The sequence below is a fragment of the Haliaeetus albicilla genome, chromosome Z (genome assembly GCF_947461875.1).
Source record: "Haliaeetus albicilla chromosome Z, bHalAlb1.1, whole genome shotgun sequence".
In the NCBI taxonomy this organism is placed as follows: domain Eukaryota; kingdom Metazoa; phylum Chordata; class Aves; order Accipitriformes; family Accipitridae; genus Haliaeetus; species Haliaeetus albicilla.
This window is the reverse complement of record NC_091516.1, coordinates 24,895,904-24,922,329: the sequence shown is the minus strand read 5'-3', so window position 1 is coordinate 24,922,329 and position 26,426 is coordinate 24,895,904. Positions and strand designations below refer to the sequence as shown.

At 37.9% G+C, this 26,426-nt stretch overlaps 1 protein-coding gene across 3 annotated transcripts in view; it reads right to left on the bottom strand.

The window, feature by feature from the left end:
• Positions 1–26,426, bottom strand: part of DENND4C (DENN domain containing 4C) — a 78,747-nt gene that overhangs the window by 50,171 nt on the left and 2,150 nt on the right. For all 3 annotated transcript variants that reach the window (XM_069776027.1, XM_069776029.1, XM_069776028.1), the window contains exon 2: positions 3,297–3,624. In XM_069776027.1, coding sequence (XP_069632128.1) covers positions 3,297–3,607 — 311 coding nt within the window. In that variant the 5' untranslated portion in view covers positions 3,608–3,624. The remainder of the gene's footprint in view (positions 1–3,296; positions 3,625–26,426) is intronic.

The following is a 26,426-nucleotide window of genomic DNA, read 5'->3' as shown; positions in this document are numbered from 1 at the left end:
ACCAGTGGAAGAATAGGAAGGAAAGAGAATGGAGGGCACAGAAATACAGAACACAAGGAAAATGGCAGAGAATCAGTAGAGCGTACCCCTATCTCCTCCTTCTTCCAAACAGCATTTGTTTAATTAGTTTCCCTAAAAATAGCCCTGAAAGAAATACACACACACATTTATCAAGAATCATCTGAATGCTTTGACTACAAGATAACTCAACTTTATATATACATTAACTACCTTGACACCAGACTATGTATTTGACCCTTGCAAGGGATATACTCTACCTACTAAGTCCACTCAGCATGTCAGCTGACTTAATTGATATTTAAGGCTCAAAGAGAAAATATTCTTTCACACTTGTTTCGTTAATTAAAAGGGAACAGCATAAATCAGCCTTCAGACTGTACATACATCTCATGTGCAAACTCCACTTTCATTTCAACACACTGAAATAAAAAAAAAAAAGCAAGCTTGCTCTAACTATCTCTTGCACATAGTTGCAAAACAGCAGGAACGGCAGGGGGAAAACATTCATATGCATCATTGGTCAGAGAGAAAAGCCTGCCATGATTTGTTAGGTGTGATACCCAAACTAGATCTGTGTAAAAAAAAAAAACCCAAAACAAAACAAAAAAACACACCAGAATAAATGCTACTTGCCAAATACCACAGTTTTCCACCAATAGTTTTAAAAAGTGTCTCTGTTAGGGAAGCCCTTAGTCAGCCAACTATTTGCCTGTTTTGCTTATCAGATATTCCCTATGAAATCTACCCAAGCATTCAAGTTCCTGAAGTTGTGGGAGACATCAAAATAAAATGTGCTAGCAGAGTCACTTCCATAAAGGCACATGCTGAAGACCAATGGTTTAAGAATCCCTTTGAGGAATCACTCCCTCTAAAAATTCTTCCTTCTGCTAAAACCTACTGAAGTTTGACATATCATTCAAAGAATAATCTCATACGGAATTCTACACAAATTCCTTTGTAACAGTTATCTCATCTCGCAGCATCAGTCACACACATGGGAAAAGACTATTTTAAAAATCACAGTTTCACTGAAGATTAGAACATAGTTTAGATGATTGAGATGAACTGAAATTGGACTCTACCAGGTTAATTATACAACTTGAATTATAATCCTTAGAGCAGAGATCTTGCAATGTAACTGATTTCATTACTAAGATTTCACTATGTTTCGGGTTTGTGTGGTGGGGTTTTGGTAGCAGGGAAGGGCTGCATGGATGGCTCCTGTGAGAAGCTGCTGGAAGCTTCCCCAGCTCCAAATGGCACCTGCCTCTGGCCAAAGCCAAGCCCATCAGCGACGGTGGTAGCACCTTTGGGATAAGTATTTAAGAAGGAGAAACCTGCAGCAGAGAGGGGAGTGGAATGTGAGAGGAACCCCTCTGCAGACACCGAGGTCAGTGCGGAAGGAGGGGAGGAGGAGCGGGGGAGGAGGCTGATGCCCCTGCAACCCGTGGTGAGATGGCAGGCTGTGTCCCCCAGCCCACGGGGGGGAGCGGGGGAGCGGAGGCCCACCTGCAGCCCCTGGAGGAGCCCACGCCGGAGCAGTTCGTGGAGAACCGTCTCCCGTGGGAGGCACCCCAATGCTGGAGCAGGGGATGAGTGAGGAGTCCTGCCCCTGAGGAGGAAGGAGCAGCAGAGACAAGGTGTGATGAACTGACCCCAACCCCCATTCCCCAACCCTCTGTTCTGCGGGGGGAAGACCGTAGAGAAAATTGGGAGTAGAGTTGAGCCCAGGAAGGAGGGAGGGGTGGGGGGAAGGTGTTCCAAGATTTGGTTTTTACTTCTCACTATCCTTGTTTTGATTTGATTGGTAGTAAATTAAATCAATTTTTTATCTTCCCCAAGTCGAGTCTGTCTTTTGCCCGTGACCATAAGTGGTGAGTGATCCCACCCTGTCCTTGCCTCAACCCATGAGCTTTTTGTTATTTTTGATCCTCCCCATCCCACCGGGAGGGGGGAGGAGTGAGCGAGTGGCTTCCTGGTGCTTTGCTGCCAGCTGGGCTTAAACCATGACACACTATCCTGACTGGACTCTACTTGTCAGTTGGCACTCAAACTGTAGGTCAAAAGCAGGCTATGTAGGCATTGTGCCCTGATGTGCTTAAACTTGCAAATGAAATTAACAAAATTTATTATAGCTTACATATAGACACGTTTTTTACTTTTTTACTTTATACTATTTATTTAATAACTAAATGGGGAAAAACACACACATTCCTTATTTTGCCATCATTAACAGCCCCCCCCCCCCCCCCCGCTCCATTTTGTCTTTGTCATTACAACCCCGGTAATGCTACAATGTCCTTACCCAAACCAGAGAAGTAGAAGTGCTATATAGAGCAATTTAGACAATACTGTAGTGCTGCATGAGTTATTACAGATTCAGCATCACCTCAATATGCTAGTGGCACAGACTATAATACCTCCTCAAGATAAGATAACACCTCAAGATCTTGGGGGATTTTGTGATCTTGGTCCTGAATACTAACATTAAACTCAGTATCCTGTAAGTAACAAAACTGGTTCAGAGCTTCCCTGCCAGGTTGCCCCCTGCATTTATTAAGCACTGAACTTAAAGCATTGACTATATCTAAGGTTTTCAAACACAGTATTAACAACTGTTACGCCTCAGACATCAAAAAGCATGGTTTTTGAAATACAAGTGTGATTAGAGTTACCAAGAGACTACATAATCCAGTGTTTGCAGCCAATCATTTCAGAACTTGTAAGCAACCTCACAAACACTCTGATCTGACAGTAAGGTACGCTGCAAGATTCTAGGCGGGTGGATCATTTTAAGACCTTTGTTTCAGTGCCCTACCATTTTTAAGTGGTATCTTTTACCTTAAGCATTGCAGTGAATTCCACAAAGTGATAATTTTTGTCTTCTGAAATCATCACTTTCAGAGTAAGCATGTCATATTTTTGGATTTGCACTATACCATTTCTGTATATTAATTTTGTACTATTCTCTCGCCATTCATAAAACTGCAGCAGAGAACTTCCATTTCTCATATTTTATTTGTTCCATCTCTCTATATATCATATCTTTTTAAGTAAAACATTATCATTCATTTTAAAAAGACAAGTTCACTGAAGACTGACACTTTTTTCAACTTATTTCAGAAAGAAAATACTATACAGACACACACAATAAGCAATATAGATTCAAAGACAATATGCTTTCAAAAGTTTTCTCACATCTCTTCATCATCATCTATGAAGAGTAAGATTTGATCATTTTTGGAGGAGGAACTGAACTGTCATAGAAATCTCACCCGATGTCAGTAAGAGGTGGTTTGTCCCGGCCTCTCTTGTAGCAAAGAAAAAGTTCAGGACTCTTTAGACTTCCATAGTTTAAGTTGGCTTGAAGGGCTGTAGGGGTGGCTTCAACACAGGTATATCCCTCTGGGACAGTTTCACCAGCTGATTTAATTATCACAGCAATATCAGTAATTGGAGCCTTTGGACCAGTTGACTTTGTTTCATGTCGGCTTATTTCTTGGTCCAGGAGGGTTGCAGTATCTGTATCAGTGAGCCCTGCCACTACAAAATAGTCAGCCACTCGTGGACCTTTGTCTTCTATCATGGTTATGTCAGTACTTCCTGGGGAAAATAAAAAGAGAGAAATCAAACACTCTGCTTTCAAGCTAAACCCCTTCCCTCAACAAGTATGAGGATTTAAAACCTTTAAAGAAATTTTTGCAAATAAAAAATAGACCTCCTATATAGAGATTTCATGAAAATTCTAGGGAAACTCCAAAACAAACTTTGATTTCTGCGGCTCAAAAAGGTAGTATTGTCAGTAATTGGATTTCAGTTCTAGCACCGTAACAGTCATGTTTTAGCACAAGGAAGTTTAAGTGAGAAATAAGAACTCAGAGCTCCTAACACAGCAGCTACACAGAAAATTGCTTGGCATTAGCTATCAGACCACTGAAGCTCTTCACAGGCTATAAATTAATGCACTAAAAGCATCTGTATTTTTCTGCCATTGCTTAGTGAGTAATTTGACTGCAGAATTGTGCTGTGTTTTTGGGGTTTTTTTTTGAGAGAGAACAATTCGAAGTACAGGCTCACTAGTTTATCTTCTGCACATTTCATCCATTTTGTTTCATAATCAAGACCTAACAGTGCAGTCTTGAGACATTCGGCTGGCAACTGTAACATCTGGAAGTCGTTCACAAAAATCACACATCCAAACCCACATTTCATCAGCTGATCAGGCAGTACACATCACTGCTTCGCTGCACATTCCAGATCTGGAAAGAGTTGTTCTTCCAACACCAGCGATGTTCACTAAGTATATGATTTTAAAGCTGTGAAACCCAAGGTTCTATTAAGAACAAAACTAGCTGACAGACTATGCTCAAATATCACGAGTACAATTTCAAGTACGTGATCTCGTGAAATACCAATCTTTTTAAAAGTTTAGTGATATTTAAACATTAGTTGCAAAGCAATAAACCTAAATACTGTTATACTGCTTCAGGGAGCTAGGGACCACCTTCTTTTAGATCCCTGTGTTTCCATCACCAGATTTCTGGGGATCCCATCTAGAAAGCTAACCAAGAATGGAAGTCTGGTTCCCATCTTTGAAAACAAGACTGCTACAATTGCAAAGGTCCCACCTACCAAGGAGTAGTGATCCATGGGTATTACCAAATAGTAAGTGCACCAAAATTGAAAAGTTTCTTGCATGTAGAATGTCCTAGTCTGATAACTGCAGAAATATTGGCCTCTGCTAACAGAAAGGTGGTTTGGCAGAGACAGTATAATCCTGTTCCCTGCAACCTAGTTTCTCCTCCTGTTCTTAGCCTGCTCTTTCTTACTGAAATGATACTGAAAAGGTATTTTCCATCTTCACACTTCACAAAAACTTCTAAAACTTGTCATCAAAAGCGTTCTGAGTACTCAGCTGAAGGAAAAATCAGTTATTCATGCTACATGCTTACTAAGAAATCTTAGCATAACTTTATGCAACTTAGGTGCCAACCACTATATTGCAAGGCTCTGCAGCATGAGATGAAAGTAGGGAGGGGAGGGGAGGTAACTTCATGCAAATTTGTAGTACCTCTACACTCCAACTAACTCAATTTTTATTTTCTAACACTGAAATGACAACTTTTCAAATCCTTTCAAACCTGAAAGAAGAGTGCCTATACCCTTTAAAAGACTATTCTCTTCTGCAATATTTTTCCACAATGCTTTTCACAACATCACTTCAGGGTTCTCTAAACACTTTCGCTAACAGCTCTTGTAGGGCAATCCATAAACAGAGATCCTGGGAAGAGACAGAGAAGTGTTTGGCTCCCCTGAAAAGGCAAAGCCATGGGACAGCTGCTCGCATGACTGAGCTTTCAGGCCTAAAATATATGGATACCATATCAACAGGAACAATAAAAGATTTATTCAATTTGTCAGGTGTTTGGTGCCTAGGTCTCCTGAAGAGTAACAAAATTACTCCAAAGCCGTAGCTACTTGTGAAGCTTCTGAATCACTGTCAGCTACAGAACTTGCAGCAGTTTACCCTTCTTGCTGTCATAAAAAACATGAAATTGGTCATAAAGCCCTTTACAGATAAGCAAGTCAACATGAAATGCAGGAGTAATGGCTTCAACTTAATCTCATATAAATTGGTGCTTCCGTTAAAAGGTCCCTCCTCATACTGCCACTGCTCATTCCCACCTTCACTTTTGTCCAGAACTATAGTTTGTGCAACCATGTAGTGAACTAGAACAAGGAATTGCTCTGGCTGAACGCTAACCTGGCAGAGCCTGTTGAGTGTTCAACCAGAGCAGTTCTCCAATGATTCACTGTGTCAGCATAAAAGCAGCAGCAGTACACCCCTTTCAGCAGCAGCACTTACTTGGACTGGATTAATCATAAAATTGTTAAGTCTAAGCTGTTTCAGTTTGCCTTGTAGATGCTTGGACTTGTTCACAGATTTATAAAAATAAATTAATAAATAAACAAATAAACAAACCTCTCCCTGCTCCCCTTAAAGGAAAGGAAAGTCCTGAGCCAGAACATCATGTAATCTGGAAAGTGCTGTTTGCACTTCACATACATGAAACCAAATTACTGGAACAAGCTGCTGAAAACAGCAAAACGGTTGGCATCATATAGATGTTTCCTTTAAAAAACAAAACCTTTGTTAAATGATCCAGCCTTTTATTACCTGCTACATGTTCACACAGCTCAAAATCATGTTCTCTCAACGTAACATTAAAATCGTTGCCCACATTTAGTTTTAGCACACTGAGCAGGAAATAAAACAGTAACAATAACAGCATACAATGTCAGAAACCTCACAACAGTTTGTACTTTTAATCACAGCTGTAGTTCCTGGAATTCCACTAATGTTATCCTTGAATGTGTTTTAAAGTGAAAATTTAGGTTTCCTGGGTAAACGGAGGGAAAAAAAATTAAAAAGACCTGAAAACTTGAATAGTAAGATTTTGAAGGTTAGAATACAAAAGAAGAGAATCCATTCCCCAATTTTTACAAGTAGGGATCAATAAAACTGTAGCAATTGGTTGCTATGGAGCATACACTTATATCTATGATTATATATTTTTCTCTTAGCCATGGCTATGTTTTATTTCACAGAAACCCTGTAATATGTGGCAGGCAAAAGTCAGAGTCACCAGACAATTCAGCTGAGAAACCTGGCACACAAGCCTCCTATGTCAGCACAACGTTTAGCGAGTTTTTCAAAATGTTCCGAGCCTCTCAAAACAGTTCCCTTCCTTTTCCACAAGGATAAGAGAAGTAAGGTTTCAACTAAGCAGTACAACTCAGCTCTTCAAGAATTTATTCTCCAATTTCAGAAAGATTTAAAGCAACATGATCTCTCAAAAGAGACCTTAAAGTAATAGCTCTTAATTAAGCCATGGTTATCTTCTTTAATGCAATAGCTTTATAAATACAAATAGACACTAAACTATAAATTTGCGGATAGACACCAAAACACATGGAAACAGCAAATTCAGTTAGTCCAAGGATACTCTGCCTTCTGAACTGCAGGAAAAAAATAAACATATGATTTGTGGAGGAACAAGATGAATCCACTGCCATTTTCCACTATTTTGTGATACCTCACACAGGAATAAGTATGCACACCGCTGCTCTTGGTGGGAACAACAAGAAAAGGGAACAAACATTCTTCTAAGAGACCTTCTATTGTAAGTTTTATCATGGCAAGTTTTCCCCACCATAATTTCAAGAGATACCCTCCTCTGTCAGTTTCCTATGAGGAGGTTTCTGTACTTCACAAGACTAATAGGAAAACTCAGCATTGGGATTTTTATTGTTAACACCCCATTCCCTTGCAGGACAAAACCCAAATACAAAAAATTTCTAAAAATAAAAACTGTCACCTTGGTGTTAGATGATGAAAATGCAGGATATATTGAAAAAAAACCCAACATACAAGTCTCATGAAAGATTTTTTTTTTTTTAAGTCTACAAAGATACTTCAGTTACAGTCAAACTGAAAACAAAAATTGGGAATTCTGTTTTAAGAACATGAGCAATACTCTTTGAGGAATTACAAACCTCCAAGCCCATATAGATCCATAAGGACTATGGAGAAATTACTTAAGTGAAGTTAGTTTTCCCGTTCACTCATAGGTCACAATAGGAAAGTTTGCTATGAGCAGTTTAGGACCAAAATTATTTTTTAAATTAAAAAAAAAAGAAAAGAAGTCTTCAGAATAAAAGATGTACTTTTAAAATCCCCATGCTTTTCTAAAAGGAATTCCCACTAGAAGCAATTAGCTTTGTAGATGAAAAACAAAACCAGCCTGCACAGGCAACACTTAAACACACTTAGTACGACTAGTCTAAGTCAAGAGATCTATTTAGCAAAAATACGCAGGAGCAATCGAAACAAATTCTTTTCACTGCTAAGTGCCAGAAATACAGCAAAGTATTCTCCTCTCCCACAGTCCATTTAAGGTTGACCTCTCTAAAAAGACAACAGCCTTTCTCACAACCAAAATATAATTTTACAATTCTTCCATAATGTTCTATCAAAAATACAGCAACTCAACTATTAGTTTCCTATTAGGCCATAGCCCTTTCTTAAGGAGAGATTTTATAGTGAAAGTGCCTTGGGGAAAAGGTTTCCATTCTAAAGATCTCTTCTATGAATTTTGAACAATTATTAAAAAAATACGTTATTAGAAATCACTTCAGTTTATTGGCTGCTGTCTAAAACACCAGTTAGATTTTTCTTTCAATATAGCTAGACTGCTATTTCCTCTATTTACAGTTAGCTGAACCACAACAAAGAGTTGTTCTTGCAAAGATACAAAAATCTGTGAGCAAGTTACAAACAGGTACAACGAAGTAAAAATGACAATGTAAATAAGTATTGTATTTGTATTTTATTTCATAGCTATGTTGCTTTTATAACAGTTACAAGCTTTTAAATTCCAAAATGGCAATCACTAATTTAAAGTTCTCAGTCTTCATTTACAGAGATTGCCACAGCTGAGAACTCCTATTCTTTAGATATAAAAAAGTCTTCTCCTGCATTACCTGCAAAACACAGAAAAAGAAGTCTTCTCTAACACATACTCATTTGTGGAAATCTGCTTCAGCTACCTGTCATACTCTGAGTAATAGCAAATATTTATCTTAACATTGTTAGATCCACAACTCTTTCCCCAAGACTCCTCCATTTAAATTCATTAATGACATCATTTGCTTTACCACTGCACCAGTTGTTTGTAGTGAAAATAACATTTGCTTAGAATTCACAATGTAAGTACGGTGAGCACTACTTCATTTCTCAAGGGTGGAATTACAGAAAAGTGCTTGTCTGCTCATCTAAAGTAAAGACATAGATGCAGCAAAAAGGAATACCAGCACAATTAGTATGCTAAAACTTTAATATCCTAGGAATTTTCATTTATTTTCTAATACTACTAAATGTTAGAAAGTTGCTAGGAGAAAACATGCATGATGTGCAATTTTTTTTTGTCTTTTTAGAAAGTCAGAGAGTATGATTTCAGCCTTTCATTTCAGTGTTTTAGTTGAAGATAGTATTCACTGAAAGAAAAATCTGGTCTGAAAATAGCATCTGAGATGCAAGATCCATTAACCTTGTCAAATGTTTAGGCCACCTCCTTCATTTCTGAAAAAGGCTCTTGGAAAGGACACTAGGAAGATGATCTGGCAGGCAGTGTGTATAGTCTTAAAAGTTTTCAAGTATTTCAGAAAGCATTTTAAACACACTTTGGACATCAGCATAACTAATTTGCCAAATAATGTTGTGCAGAGCAGATATAGCACCAAGTCAGAAACCACAAGCAACATAGCCATTTAAGTCTAACACGCTATTCCAACTACAGTCCCCTTTCTGGCCTATCAACAGAACTTTTGCAGCCATCTTTTTTTCTGGACCAAACTGCCATCACTATACAACGCTGTCCCAATACCACATGGGCCTACCATGTTGAATCAAAGAAACTGGGGCACTTCTGAACCAACCTCTAAGGCACAGTTTAGACCTCCTCAAAAAATAGTAGTGGAGAAAATAAAAGATTGTCCTCCACTTTCCAGGAACTGTCATCCTAGTAGAGACAAAAGACCATTTTCACAGAAGAGCTTTTAATTAAAGTCTTTCATTCCTAAAAAGTCATGGCATAATTTATGCTATCTCCCTTTGAACCTGTGATAGAATTCTAGACTTGCATAATTTTAAGTACAGGCCTGTCCTAATCTTAAAACTATGTCTAGTGTTGAATTATCCTCTAAAATTAGATTGGAAAGCCAGCCTAAGTCTAGAAACAAATGGTACAGGTAAATGCAGTTTTTCGCAAGGGGACTTGAAAAAAACATAAAACCTGCATACAGCAGCAACCAAGGGAAAGGGTTTGTCACAAATGCCAATCTGATAATTTACATACAAATGCCATACTTACACCTGACACTACTAAGGAGAAGGTATTCTTGGAAACCCGTGTGTACATGCTAACTCCAGAGGAAGAATAACCACCCACAGAATGGGTTCAGAGGTAGTTGTTTTTAAGGCTTATGTGCAGGCAAATCCTTGAGTAATTGCTTGTTCCTTTCAACTTCTGGAAAGAAGAGGTACAAGTACTGGTATCTCAATGTACACAAAGAATAAAATAAATTTATGTCAAGAGTGTGTGTGGATATCAAAGGTTTTTTCGTTTCACTCCTAACTGGAGTGCTGATCTTACCTCTTTGCAAGAAAAAATCAGCATAAAGCTAAGGAGGCCAACTAGCATAACTTTACCCAGTAAAGTCTTAAAAGCATCTTTTTTCCTCATCACTGAGCACTCTACTACCTGCAAAGAAAACTCACTACATACTATACACAAATTGAATGTAAAAAGTTCTTCTCAAGTTTTTTTTACACAGCAAAAGTCTATGAAATAGACTTGAACTTTGTTTACAAAAATCTCACTAGTTTCAAAATTCTGCTCTAAGCAAGTGTCCACTAGAAAGAAATGAAATCAGATCACTAAAAGCCTAACATCAGAGAGATGGCAGTCAGTTTTATAGACAAAACACAACCTCCCTGCAACTGAAGAAACGTACACTCCAGTAAGTAGCAGTGAAGTAATTGTATTATCTTATACAATGCTCACTTGAAATAGCAGATGGCCTTTTAACAAGACTTTATAAGAAAGACCAACTCTTTCTTACAATCAGTGACCTTTTCCTTCACTACCCACATGAAGATTCAGAACTGAGATATTCTTGACCCGGAATCACAAATAAAGCTGTAAAAAGCTTTTTTAGCCTATTTTCAATATAATCATAGTCCAGAAATCTATTTAACTGAAAATACTGGTTAACTGATGGTCAAAGAACGGAAATTATAAAGGTATTTTTGCAAGTGATTAATGGCTAACACAGAACTTTGCTATTTATTCAACTCACTTGCATCTTCCTCCAGATACTGACAGTGCCCAAAAACTACATGTGGAAACTACTACTTACAAAGTACTTGGTGTGTGACGCCTACAGCATGCATACACAGATGATTGAAGAACTTAGACAAGATGGGATACTTTCCTCATAACTGAAAATGTTTTTGTAACCAGACTGCATAGGAAATAAGTTTTATTCCAGACTGAAGAATAACTTCAGCAGTTCCTGTGCACTGTGGCTGAAACATCTATTTTGTAAACAGCCTGCACAGTTAGGATTTTTAAGCAAGGTAGATGTCAAATACAACTCAGGACTGGTACACAAATGCTTAGTTTTGCAAGTGAATTATACTTGGCTATTGGCAGTAAAGGAATTAAAAGAAAAATGTATATGCGTTCTGCTCTGAAATTTATTCCTAAAATAAACTGGCCTAAAGATAGGGGAAGACACTGGATTTGCTAAACTAATTTAAAAGACAAAGACTCTACTGGATGGATACGAGACAGCATGTCAGGAGGTCATCTGCAACACTTAGAAAATTTACTGGCTACAGTCTGAGTAAGAGAGAAGTATTACTATGTTTTTCAACCACTGCACTAGGCAAAACTTCACAGACAACACAAGGACTACCACAGGCACCTCAATCCCCAGTACTGAACTTATAAGCTATGTGACCAAGTCTTTATACATACAACTTCTGTATTATTTCCAATGAACTAATGAGAAGAGAGAAAGGGTAGGCAAAGTTTGTCTACCTTCTGAAAATTCAGAAAGAAACATTCCTTGCTGTGGTAGAGAAGGGAGAGATCTGATTCTTTATTCACACAGACCATTCTTTTATCTTCTGCTGAGATTAAATAACTTTATTGGTGAAAGGACAGAAAGAACAATTTGTTTCCCCTTTGTACAAAAGAATCTTCACTGATGCTTGTTATATCTTAATTTTATACCACAGCAACCAGTGCAGAATGTCTTTCAATGAGTGACTTTGGAAATGTCCCCAATTCACATTAAAAGCATTACCTAACAAGCACACATGCTAGATAGTTAAAAGGTAACCAGCAAGACAGCATACTTCTTCAGGTAAAGCAGTATCAGCTATTCCTTAAAACTGAAAATGGAAAGAAAATAAAACAAATTTGTAAATGCCTTTAAAGACATGTTTGAAGAAGCTAAATCACTGTCATACACAGCAAAGAGATACAGCTAGGTTGCATTAAGCCTTCAGCTTGCCCCCCTTCTTTCTGCACACATTTCAAATACCAGAATCACAGAAGGGTTTGGGTTGGAAGAGACTTTTAAAGATCATCTAGTCCAACCCCCCTGCCATGGGTAGGGCCATCTTCCACTAAATCAGGTTGCTCAAAGCCCTGTCCCACCTGGCCTTGAACACTTTCAGGGATGGGACACCCACAACTTCCCTGGGCAACCTGTCCCACTGCCCCACCACCTTCATCATAATGTCTTCCTTATTTATGTCCAATCTAAACCTACCCTCTTTCAGTTTAAAACTGTTGCCCCTTATCCTGTCACTACAGGCCTTGGTAAAAAAATCTTTACACAGTATTTTGCAACAGTGTGAAGATAATGGCAAAGTTGGTGTGAAGAAACTGATGACACTGATTAAAAAACCCATTTTTTTTCAGAAACTGGTTATCTTAAATCAGAACAATAAAGTTTAGTCACTTGGGACAGGAGAAGGTAGAACCTGAAGGCCTCAACTTAGCAAGTTTGACCAGCAGTGAGGATCTGGACACTCAAGTTTTGTCTCTAGTACTGTTTGTAAAACCCAAATCTAAATACAAATGCTAAATGATGGAAACTACTGTTGGATATAATGGTAAGTACTAATACTAAGAATACTGTTTTTTCAAACTTCACATTCGTGGAAATGCATCAACAACAGTGCTTTCTTTGGCTTTTTTTTTTTTTTTAACTATTTCCTAGTTGTATTCCATACCAACAGAAAGAACACAGTGAAGGTGGTTCTCAATGTTAACTGTATTCAATACATCAGAATGATTGCTTTTGTTCTAATTGTCTCAAATTTTGTCTTTGTTTAACTGGATTTCAAGACATGGAAGCTTTGAAAAGCTTTGAACACTTTGAAAAGCAATGAGCAATGCAATCCATGCAATCATGGACTATACTTGGCAACTGAAACTTTAGACTGTTCTTTTTAAACACAAAATACAGATACGATTCTAGCACACATACATACCGACACAGGCTTAAATGTAAGGAGCATACACAGTCACCAATGTTACCATTTAATAACCAGAACATACTGGAGTACACACACAGGGTTCCCAAAGAGCTTGCACTCCACTTGCTTGTCCATTCTAGCATATCTTCACTATTAATTACTCACAGCAGTCTGCCTGTCTGTACCACAGTAACTTTTAAGCAACCCCATTTCTACTCAGTTAAATGTGCAACTCCAGTTTATGCATTTCAGTTCAGTGCATGCGGGACAACAGAAATCAGACCTTGCATATGCATCACAGATGATTTAAAATTATTACAGAATGGAACATTATAAACTAGACTATTCAACAATGTTAAACAAGTTCAGATGAACCAAGGAGGTTGTCAAACACTTAAGATGTCATTAGCAACACATAGGGAAGTTACATGGATGTGTCTATATATGAGTTCTACAAAGCACATTTTACTATGTGTAAGAATGTACTATGAATGCATACATACACATATATATACACACACCACAACAAAAGACAAGGTAAGGCAATATTACTTCAAGCATACCATTAGCACTGAACAACATTAAAACAGAAATAAAAGTAGTCCACAGATTATTAGTCACAGTCAGTCAGTAACAAGAGGAAAAGAATCCCTAGACACACGTTTAAAGGCTTTCTTTTTCAGAATGCATATCACATTGTCATAAATTATGACATGAAATAACAGTTACAGTCACTTGACTAAATCACAGAAGTATTAGAAAAACTAGAGTTGCAAAAATAACTTTGCAGACACGCAATGCCCACCTTCTACCTGTCTTAACACAACCAGCTGTGGAACAAGAATGGCTGGATGTCACCCACGCCTGGGTCTGAACATGCACCTATGCAAATACAGGGCCATTCCTTCATAGCAGTTTTCAAGCAAACATTTGAGAATGTAATGGTTGCACAACTGAAACAGGTTACAAGCTACAAGCTGATTATCGTGAAGAAGTCTGTAACATTGTGAAAAATAAGGACCAGGTGAAAGATAAAAGGCTTGCCAATTACACTTAATGAAGTATTCCTATAGGATGGCTTTTATCAGTTAGTTGAACTTCATCCAGAAAACAAGTTGCATCAAGGTCCAGTACTGCAAATAATCTAAACTGGCTTTTTGTGTCCTATAGCTAAATTGTTGCAAATTTGCACATACTCAAAGAAAAATACATTGACTCTGTACTAGCTGTTTGTGTACCAGATCATTTTCTGACAGCACCTGAACACAAAAATCACGCATAAAATGAATGTAATCAGCTTGGTGGGAAAGTTTCCTAAAGCCTTCCAAACAGATCAGGGCACTACAGTAGGAAAGGAGAAGAAATATCTCATCAAATCACCTCAGGTAAGAAACTCCTACAGAAGCAAAGGCACCAAGCCTAGAAACAATCTGATGAAACAGTTGCTTTTTTTTTCCCCCCATTTATACGAAAAACAGTTTTCAGAGCACCAGTGTTCTGCAAACTACGAATGTTTTGAGAACAAAATCACTTCTGCTTTAAGCTCCTGAAATATCAAACACAGCTCTACAGTTAATGCTGAAAAACAAACCGTATTTTATAAATTGAGTAAATAAAAAAAAAAATCTCAACATCACATTAGCAGTCATACTTAAAAATCAAAGACCAAGGGCTAAAACACCACAGATGGGAAATGAAAAGATCTTTTTCACAATTTTAACTATAACTTCTATGATGGCTAAAGACATCCATAATTCTTTAAAACTTGACTAAGACAGATACTTGGTATCTCTCTTTGGGGATGTGTAACTGACATTTTCATGAGAGCCACTAACAAATACATTATTGATATAATGGGAAACAGGTGTCTGTATTCTTCCAACTTAAGTTTTCCTTTTCAATTTCAAACTGTAGGCTTTCAAACAATGCAATAGTGTGCTTCATATGAAGAAGGGGTGGTGAGGAAATGAACTGACTTTTGCAAATCCAGTATCATAATAAGTGATAATTACATAGCAGTAATTCTCTGGTTTTGTAAGGCATATACAGTTTGCCACTTCAGCATCAATTTTGTTACTGACAAGTCTTACAGCTTTTCAGACCTGTTTTAGAAACAAATGGAGAACATTTTAAAATAATTTTTGCCCTTAAACAAAATATATTATTATTCTCCATTACCCTGAATTTTCCTTGCATTTTCTATGTTTTCCTGTCCTGCATGTGATGCCTTGGATTGCTGGAGCAAAAATTATCAAAGGAAGGGAGGAAACTAGTAACAAATTTACAGCTTTATATTTAATAAATTACAATTATTCAAAGAAGACACAAAAGCAAACTACTAACAATTTAAGATTTTGTCTTAGGAAGCAGAACTGTGCTTTTAGTCTGATTTTTTTCTGATTCTCAGCAAAACCAGTTACCATTGCTACAAAACAGTGGGGCAATGATGTTATGATATAAATGCCTGTATCAAACATAAAGCTTTCAGAAGCAAAGTTTTGTGACAGCAATTTGAACAGCTACTTACAAATTCTAAATGACTGAAAATATCACTAGGTTAATGGGCCCTGTAATCCAGGATGCTCAGGAGTATGAAAATGCCCCTCAGAAAAATTCTAAGTGAAGAAAAAAAGAAAAAGAGAAAGAAAAAAAAAGAGAAAAAACCCAACTCTAGGCTATCCAGACTATCTCTGCCATGTTCACCAGTTCAAGTATTCCTTTTGTAGAGTAATTTCAAGTTGTTCAATGGTATAAAAATTGGAGTGGTTACAGACATCTGAGGCCAAAAAATAAATTCTGAAGTGACCTCCAGAGTCTTGAGGAGAAGCAGCTGGAATCAATGAATGCAAGTTTGGTACCAGTAAATTAAGTTCTATTGCCAAGGACAGAAAACAGAAATGGAAAAGATGTGAGATGGGAAGAATGATAATCAGCAAGCAGTCCAGCTATACTCATTTATTAAGCCAGTTTAATCTTGTTTTATCAGTGTTGTACCCAGATTGTTTTTTCACATAACACAAGATGGCAACTACTCCAGATGCTGCAAACAAAACAGTCCAAGAAAGAAAAATTAAAATAATAATAATAATAATAGTTCTCAGAGCAAGGGAAGTACTTTATAAAATGCACTTACTGCCCCAGTTGCAAGCTTTAAAGGTTAGCCATGCTCAGTATTATGTAATGAGTGAAACATCTGCAGCCCTGGAAACACTCTTTGTTAGAGAACTCTTTCTGTAATTGGAAACTCTGTTGGAACAGAACCAAATATAGTAGCCTGAAACAAAAATAAAACAGTGAAGAAAAAGTCAGGAGACAATAGTCTAGTGGTTAAGTGCCTTCTGGGAGCCCAACTCTCCTAGATTGCTTTTTGTAGTTTTTTTGGTGCCCATTCTTGGTTGGGGTAAGGCCAGACTATGTTTTGGTTTTGAGAGGTCCAAGGAGAGAAGAAAAGATGTTCTGTTTCAAATCCACCTAAGAGGTTATTCAAAGTAAGCTGAAAGAGTTTGAGACATTCTCTTTCTTGTTGCTCTCTCTACAAAGCATTGCAATAGTTAAGTATTAGCTTTGAAATTATTTTGCCAGAATCCCCAGGGACAGAGATGTGCCAGATCACACAATCATGCTTTGATTTCATTTTTCTTAGCTGCCTACAATACAATCGGCCATATGCCACTTGAAAACGTCTCCTAAGGGCTCCACAAATCCTGAGTGGAAAACACATTCACTGGTTTTGAGGAACATGATTTTACTCATTTTTATCTTTCAGGAAAAAAAACCACTGCAGGACGACATCTTTCTTCTCTGTAGGTCTCTCCATTGACAGCTTTATCACATCAAACACAGGCTACTCTATCAACACTTTCGGAGCCTCACAGCCTATCCCCACCCCACTGAACACCTTTCCTGGCTATCAAGAGGATGACTCCCATTTCTGGTTGTCCTACGACACCAGCCTCAAATCACTTGGTTTCATGTCAGCATTTTCATTCCTTCTCGGCTGTTTTTCAAGCTTGGCAGGAGCTTATTAACACTTCAGAAGTCTGTCTTTTAATCCTCTTGCCAGCTCCTCATTAAGAAACTCTCTTTTGCCAAGATGGCTTAAAAAACTCCAAACCACACGCTTGACAGCGGTTAGAATATTCATGCTTTTGGTCTTATGCTGTGGCAGTGAGAATCTTACAGGAAGAACTGTCTTTTTGCTCTTTATGCTGCACCAGGCATACCACGATCTTGATTTGCAGCACATTTTTGCAGTGAGGGTTTGCGTTAGCACATCTGCAGCAAATGCAGAACGAGTGTAGGCTAACCCATAGGGGCTCCAAGTAGCCTCTCTACACCACTCACTCTGCAGGTCACCTCGCAATGAAGTTACCACAAACATAAATCATGTGTAATAAGCTTAAGCTTAAGCAGGAGTATGGTTCCTGAAAATTTATGCCCTCGACTTTCCTAAGGGTTTTCTGTATTGTCAAATGTTTTAGCAAAACTTTCTAAAGACAAGCTCTTTGCTTAGGATCTAAACCCTAGATAAAGGCTAATAGAGAAATGGATCATAGCAATCTAAGAAAGTGCAGTAACTATCAATGATTGCCTCCCATGTCTCTTCTAATTTATTTTAAGGAATATTCACAAGAGGACCCATGCGACCACACTCCAGTCCAGTCACAACTCCAAAAGCCAGGACAAAATGGACCAAAGCCACCTAAAGGATAGCAAAGCTATCTCAACATTTAAAGTACAGAAATCAAAAAGCATTCACAAATAAAAGTCATCAAGTGGACTGTGTATCTGCGAAAGCATACAGGTAAAGTGATTCAAACTCTTCATTATGACTACAACTCTTGCTCCAGAATAAACATTAAAATATTGCTTAAGTTTGTACTGACAAAGTTAATTTTTATCCACAGACAAGAAAATGTTGTCATTCTGTGGAAATCTAACTTGTATTTTCTTGTTTCTTTTCTGTTAAAATTTTCAATCACTTCTAAGACAACCAGAACATCTGATTTTTACACAGAAACTCATCACACAACCAAGAAATCTTTATTTCCTCTTGTGCTGGTTTTGGCTGTGATAGAGTTAATTTTCTTCACAGTAGCTGGTAGGAGTATATGTTTTGGATTTGTGCTGGCAACAGTGTTCATAATTCAGGGATGTTTTTGTTACTGCTGAGCAGTGCTTACACAGATTCAACCCTGTCTTGTATCTCAGCCCACCAGTTTTCTCATTTTTACTCCTCTGATTCTCTCCCCATCCCACTGGGGGGAAGGGAGCAAGCAGCTGCATGGGGCTCAGCTGCAGGCTTGGGTTAAGCCATGACAGCTCTGAATCTGCAGTAAGTGTAAAGAAACTATGTCTGCATCCCTTAAAAGCCCTTGGTTATCAACATTTGCTTCCTGCTGTGCTCACTTGTATTCCTGAATATACATATTCAGGAGAACTGAGTATCTGCATCCATCTAAGCCTGTATTTCAGTCTTCTGAATGTACGTCAAATATGAGATCATTACAATATTAAAATCATGTGTACTATATGAACTTCTGAAGAAAGTAATCACAAAAGATAACATACTAGAAAGGTACTACTTACACAGACAAATGTATCAATAAATACTTTCCCCCAACACTAAAAAAAGCTGTCAAAGGATAGCAAGCCTGAGATTCTCTGTCATGAAGCCTTATCACTCACCAGATGGCAAGTAAATGTGAAGTCTGACACTACACATACTTTGATCCTTCTCATAATACTATCACCTAACACTCAAAATATCTATACTGTATTACTCAACACACTGGTGGAGTTCTCAGACAAAACTCTTACAGGAAACTTGATTTTCTGGGATGAACTATACGATTTTAAACAGTAAAAGAAGTGCTTAAGCCAGATCATTGCCCAGAGCATACGTGCTTACTTAAAATAAAAAAAGAGAGAAGGGAAGAAAGGTTATCTTTTGTAAAATTTCAGCCAATATTACTAGCAGCCTCCAACACACTTGCCTAAAAATCTGGAGAAATATCCCTTCAGAGAGCCTAAAACTTAGCTATGGTAGGATTCTGTCATGGTTTAACCCCAGCCAGCAGCTAAGCACCATGTAGCTGCTTGCTCATCCCCCCTCCCCCTCCTCAGTGGGATAGGGGAGGGAATTGGGGGAAAAAAAAAAGTAAAATGCATGGGTTGAGTTAATAGGACAGAAAGGAATAAGATAATAACAACAATAATAAAATGACAATAATAGTAATAAAAGAATTGTAATACAGAAAACAAATCATGCACAGTGCAATTGCTCACCACTCGCCAAATGATGTCCAGTTAGTTCCTGAGCAGCGATCTGCCCCCCAGGCCAACTCCCCCATTTCTATACTGGACATGGTGTCACACGGTATGGAGTACCCCTTTGGCCAGTTTGGTCAGCTGCCCTGGCTGTGTGCCCTCCCAACTTCTTGTGCCCCTCCAGCCTTCTTGCCGGCTGGGCATGGGAAGCTGAAAAATCCTTGACTTAGTCTAAACACTACTTAGCAACAACTGAAAACATCAGTGTGTTATGAACATTTTTCTCATACTGAACCTAAAACATAACACTATACCATCTACTAGAAAGAAAATTAACTCTATCCCAGCTGAAACCAGGACAGATTCTGAAAGCAAATTTAAGTATTCAGTCATATTTTCTCTTGTGCAAAGAGAAAGCAATGCAAAAAGCAATGTTGATTTACTGTTTCATATTGTTCTGCCCTTCATGTTATTGTTATTACCCTTTTATTATTTGCAACATGCGTTTCTGTCATAATTTAACACACACACTTGTCCTTCTATTTAAAATACTCTTCATGCATGTTTTTATGTATTTATTGATACAAATATTTTGATATATAATGTTTTTATTCATTTAGTAATATCAGTAGAAATGAAAAATCTGGTTTCCTAAAGCAGGCTATGACTTTTGTGGATATAATTCACAACTGTTAGCATTTCTATTTCTAATTTAACTGTCTAGGAACAGATTAATTCAATTTTCCTTATAGGGCTGATCTCAGCTTTTTCCAAACTGTTTGGAAATTCAGACATCCTTTCCCAAGATTTGTTCCCATACATCTTACACAACAACACAGTCCCATCTCTCTACTCAATGCTCAGTCTCTGTGGCAAGCACAAAACATTTGAGACCCCTACGTTAATTTTTCTGCACAGGGTAGAGTGGAATTCACAATTTCTTCCTTTGCAAAAAAAAAAAAAAAAAAAAAAAAAAAAGTATGCCAGCCCTCACAATCTGCTCCCAAGTATACAGTAGTGGAACATCCTCATTCTCCTCTACTGATACTGCTCCACTGCGATCTTTTAACATATTACTGGCTCTGGGAAGAGGCAGGTGAGACCACAGTTACATAGTCAGAGGATTTATCTGAGAGGTGGGCTACCAGCATTTCAGCCCCTGCTCAAAAGAAAGGGCATTACACAGCCCTCTACCATACAGTTTTAAATCGTTACTTTTTTTTTTCTTCATCCTCTGTCATTTTTTAACAGGTCTAGGGCAGCATCAATACTCCATACAGACAAAAAGAGTAGGGATACAAATGGAGTGATATAAGATAGTTTTGCACTTACCAACCTGGACAACTCAAATGCAAAGTATTTCAATGCAGATGTTCAATCCAGCAAGCATACCAGTTAAGGATAAGATTTTTAAAAAGGTGCAAGAGACAATTACACACTTGAGGCTCAAAGCAGTTTCCCTTCTCAGATTTGTGCATCATCTGGCTATTAATACAGCTAGGAAAACAGTTTAAAATTAGAGGAGTGACTTATTTAATAGGATTTTTTTTCCCTAGCAGAATCAGTTAGATCAAAGAGACTAAGAAGGAGAGGCTTTGAGATTAACAGTGCATACACTGTACATCTGAATCTCACAGAACGAAGATGAAAAAGCTGTAAATGTCTTTGTGCAAGATTTGTTCTGTTTTTTTTTAAATAAACTGAAATGTCACATTAGTCATTACATTCACGGTGAATGAGTCATCATAACCCAAAGGAACTTAAGGCTTTCACATGTAATTATCTTACAAGAAGATGCCTACAAAACAAAAGAAGTTCAAAGCAGAAATGCAACAAAGTATATACATCAGAGTTTGAAATGACACTGCCTTTTTAAGAAAGCATGGGTCACATACTGTGCCTTTTTTCAAAGGCAAACTTTCTACATGTTCTACCCAATCTTGAACAACATACTCCTTCTTTTATTATGCATAAAGTAGGTTTGGTTTATTTCTAGAACTTTACCAGCACAGCCAGGAGTGCACAAAAGAATGCTGCTCTTCAGAGACATACAGGTATTCTGGCATACGCCACTGTGTAAATACACCACCACCAGCAAAAGCAATTTTTTATTTGCAAAGTCTATTCTATTTATGACTCGTGATTTTCTTATACCAGTACAACTGCAAGTTTTCCTACATAGTTTATTAGTATTGGAAAACTTTAGTGATACACTTATACTTTATCCAGGTAACAAAACATAAACAGTCTTATACAGGGAGAATTACTACTTAAAGCCTGAGGCATAACTAAAAAAAAAAAAAAAAAAAGCTAAGTAAGGATGCATCCCCAAGGTTATGCAAGAATTTAAGGTCAGAAGAAACTCAAGTCTTTCACTGATGATTCTAACTGCAAGAATTCATTTTGAGTCAAGTAAACATTGTACAGGAGACATGTAGACTTGATTTTTTCTGGTTTCATCACAGCTTTGAGAAAACAGTAACATGTTTATGCAGTTAGAAAGTTTCCTCTTTTATGTCCTGCTTACCCTTTAATAGTCAGAACTGAAAACAAACCTGGATGTGACCAATAAGAGGCATACTGCTCCCATTCATTAACAAACCACATCCATACATCACAGTGGTTCATGACTTAGCCTATAAGAAAATGGCTTGTACTCTTCCTCCTCCTGCCAAATCCAAATTTTACTCGTAGATATTTGTGAGACCTATTCAGAAAACTAAACTTAACCTCACATGGTTAGCTTTCCCAGGTTCCTTCTATAGGAAGTGGAAGAGAAGCTTCAAATGATCACTGAGAGCACCTAAAGTCAGGCTTTCATTGGGAATTCCCCCTAAAAAGTAAGTGGTGGATAACAGGGGAAGAAGGGAGCTGAGAAAGATGGGTCTCCCCAGGCTAAACTTAGTTTCTGTCAATATCCCTCTTCAGTCACATCTTTGGTGGTTTCAGAAGCTTAACAGGTACAAGACACACATTTTACATACAACAAACATTTCTCAGGCTATCCACCTCCTTGAAAGTATTTCCTCTGGCAAACACACAGCTTATTTTTTACGATTTGTTTTAAGGCAACCTGCAAAAAATATTGCCTATGCCTTCAACAAAAAACAAACCTCGGTGTACTTAAGTTCATATTACCTTCAAACACAACAATTTTCTGCCACTTACATCTAGATACCCAGCAGTTTACATTCTCATTATGGTCGGCTCATTCATTACTTAAAATGTTACTGGGAAAACTCAAGTGTCAAGAAAACAATGAAAGCATAGGTACAAAAGACTCCCTCGTCTAGGCGAGCTGCTTCTGTTACTTCCAAGGGTTGTTGGCTGATTAACTGTTGAGAACTGGCCACACCGGTTTTCATATTTTGCAATAGACCCATTCAATGGTTACAGTAACCAGGTGAATAACCTGTTGCTGTGACACAGCAGTTTATCTTATTTTTCCTTTCTATAACTTTCTCTTAGACCAAGATAGATATCCTGCAGAAGCTTCAGGGCTTAACTATATAGCTATAGCTGCCTTGATTTCTTGCTTTTCCTGAAATACTAAGTGCTTGAACTTCTTTTTCTTCATGTGCTGCTCCTAGGTAGCTGCTCTCTAGTTGTGGTTCTCTTTCTCCCAACTTAGGCCCCACTTTTATCCCTTCTTAAAGCAGAAAGATATAGTTTACACATTATATAGACATGGCTGCAGGATATCTTACTCACAAGACATCTACCTACATCAGGTTTCTTATCTGGGTGAGAGTATAGTTTCTTCCCCAGAGAATAACAAAGAAGGCTGGAGCCCTGTTATGTGACACCAGGAATAGCAACACTGGGTTGCCCAACAGGGGTAAGGAAAAAAAAAAAAAAATAAAAAAAAAAGTCTTGCTTTCACTAGCCACACAATGCCTCAACATGAAAGACTTGCAAAGGGGAAGAGGAGCACTGAAGAATGCATCAGTGGTTAGACTTCACTTTAAGCTTTACTGATCAAAGGCTGTAATTAATTAATTATAAAGGCAAAATCTATCACTGAAATGTGTAGGTTCAGAGAAAAAGCAAAAACATGGGGCTTTTTGCCAGTCTGGTGAAAAATGGCTAAGTTTTGTAGTAGAGCTGCAACCCATTCACCACTGGAAAACACTTTCATTTCAACAGGAAGAAAGCTTCTACTACTTTGGAGACTTGTAATTGTAAACTTAGCTTTTGCTGCCAGAACTGAACAACTTAATTTGCAAGTCAATCCCTGATTTACACTATTTTTAACATCTTTTAGACAGAAAAACACAGGCTCTTGGTTGATGCTTGAAAAGCATCAAGTCTCTTTAGAGAGGTTTTTGAGAGTAAAGGAAAGGAACTGAAGTGTCACAAAATGTGAAGATGAAAGCAGAATAAGGCAAAACTGGCTCACTGCACTTAACTGAAACAAAGCAAATGGGATGTTTAATGACATGCAAGCCAACCTTTTAGGCAAGAAGTCATGGGTACATTTTTACTGTTCCCTGCATCAACAGTCTTGAGTTTGCTGCTCTTCAAAAAAAAAAAAAGTTAGAACAAAGAGTCACATGCATAAACAGAGAACATCATTATAATCTTTGCTATTCTGAAAACTGTTTTCAAGTTTCCTTCTGCCAAAGCAAACAGTAAGCATCAGGACCACATTTATAGCCTTGGAGAGCCTGTAAGCAGAAAGAAAGGACTAGAGTGAGGTATAAACCAAGATAAAACTTTCTGCTCTATTCCAGCTTGGAATGCATAGCACAATGTAACTGTATTCCTGAAACGTTAGCATAAATAAGTCTGTATGCGTACATTTTGTGACAGATGCTGTCACAAGAATAACTGAACACGAAACCGCCACACTCTACCAGAACCTATGTTGTAGTCCAGAAACAGTCTTGAACTAACTCACTTCGCTTCTAACAATCATTTGCAGAGTTGTGAGCCTTTATCTCCACAAATCTGCAAAAAGAAAGCACTCTCATTATCATGGGGGTGGAGTATTTCCAATAACACTACTTTTTCATCCAGTGGGAAAGAATTTCTGCATAACTGAGGGCAACAATTTTGGCAGAGGGATGATTTTTGTAGCAAGACAGAAGCTCAAAAGTAGATAAAAAAATCCAAAGACTTCAGTTTATAGTCTGAAGCCCTACAGGAGGACAGCAGGTCTCATGCTGCACAGTACAGCAAACTGATTCTCATTTTACAGATTTGAATAAGCGGTAATGGACAACTATCTGGCAAGTCACATGGGAAGCCATTTAATAACTATGACTATGATTGCCACGAACTATTTTAGAGGTCACCTACACCAAGATCTTCTGTATCTTGAATATTACTCAAGAAAGCAGCATGTTGAAGGTCGGTAATCCATACCTTGGCATGACTAGCAAGCACAGGAAAAAAAAGGTTCTACCACATTGATTTCTACAGTGCAAGCTACCTTTAAACAAAAAGATGCCACATTTAGAGGCTACAGGTGCTTTTTGTTGTTATTTCAGACAGAAAGCGAAGTCAGTCAGAAAAGGAGACACTGCTACATGAAAGCAGTAAGAAGACCACCAAACATGCTAGTCTTTACACATACTGCTCTATGCCTACGGCTGCCATTAAAATTTATCTGAAAGCTTAACAAATAAGACATCTGATCTTACATAACAGTCGAAAGACTATCTTATCTTCCTCTTACAGCTTTGGCAATACACCTTACCTACCTCATTCTGCCGAAACTTTTTTCCTACTGTATTTTTAAACAAACCCAAACACATGCATCAAGGCTAACACTGGAACTTATTTGTCCTTAAAGCATATCGAGGTTGAATTCCAAATTAAATTCTCTGCTGGTCAAAGGCAGACTTAAGAAAGAACGAAGCTTAAAAAGATACCATTTCAAGCACTACATTTCAACAATATGTAGCACTGCTACTCCAAATGAGAATTCATACATGTTGAGTAAGAGGGATGTTATCCATACCACCATTTGGATATGCCAAATTTGCTTAAGTTAGATGGTTTTCACTCAAAACAATACAAAAGTTGATCGGAAAGAAATCCCCCCCACAATCTTCAAGTAAGAAAACAAACATGTAAGACATGGTCCAAGAAGTTCTCATTACGTTTACTTTGGGCTATAATAGAGAGCCCAACCTTAACCTAAGAAGGAACAGCCAAATGTAACATTATACTTTGTCGTGGTTTAACTCCAGCCAGCAACTAAGCACCACACAGCCAATCGCTCACTCCCCCCCACCCAGTGGGATGGGGGAAAGAATCGGGGGAAAAAAAAAGTAAAACTCATGGGTTGAGATAAGAATAGTTTAACAGGACAGAAACGAAGAAAATAATAATAATAATGATAATAACAACAATAATAAAATGACAGCAACAATAATAATAATAGAAATGGAATATACAAAACAAGTGATGCACAATACAATTGCTCACCACTCACCGACCAATGCCCAGTCAGTTCCTGAGCAGCAATCCGCCCCCAAGGCCAGGTCCCTCCAGTTTATATACTGGACATTACATCACATCATACAGAATATCCCTTTGGCCAGTTTGGGTCAGCTGCCCTGGCTGTGTCCCCTCCCAATTTCTTGTGCCCCTCCAGCCTTCTTGCCGGCCAGGCATGAGAAGCTGAAAAATCCTTGACTTAGTATAAACACTACTTGCAACAACTGAAAACATCAGTGTGTTACCAACATTTTTCTCATCCTAAATCCAAAACATGACTATACCAGCTACTAGAAAGAAAATTAACAATATCCCAGACAGAATCAGGACATAGTTATCCATAAGTATTTAAGAAAATGCCCACCTTAATTTATAAGAATTCTTTCTTAATCCATTTTTTGAGAATTTAGGAATAATAAGTTTCTATGTGTGCTAGTACTCGTTTTAACACAGAAGTCCGAAGTCACGTAGGCAAGCCAATACTTACATTTCTGGTTTCTACTGAACTCTTTAATTGCACCACTCAAGACAGAATGCATTATTAGCATTTCATATCCACTGGAATTTTAAA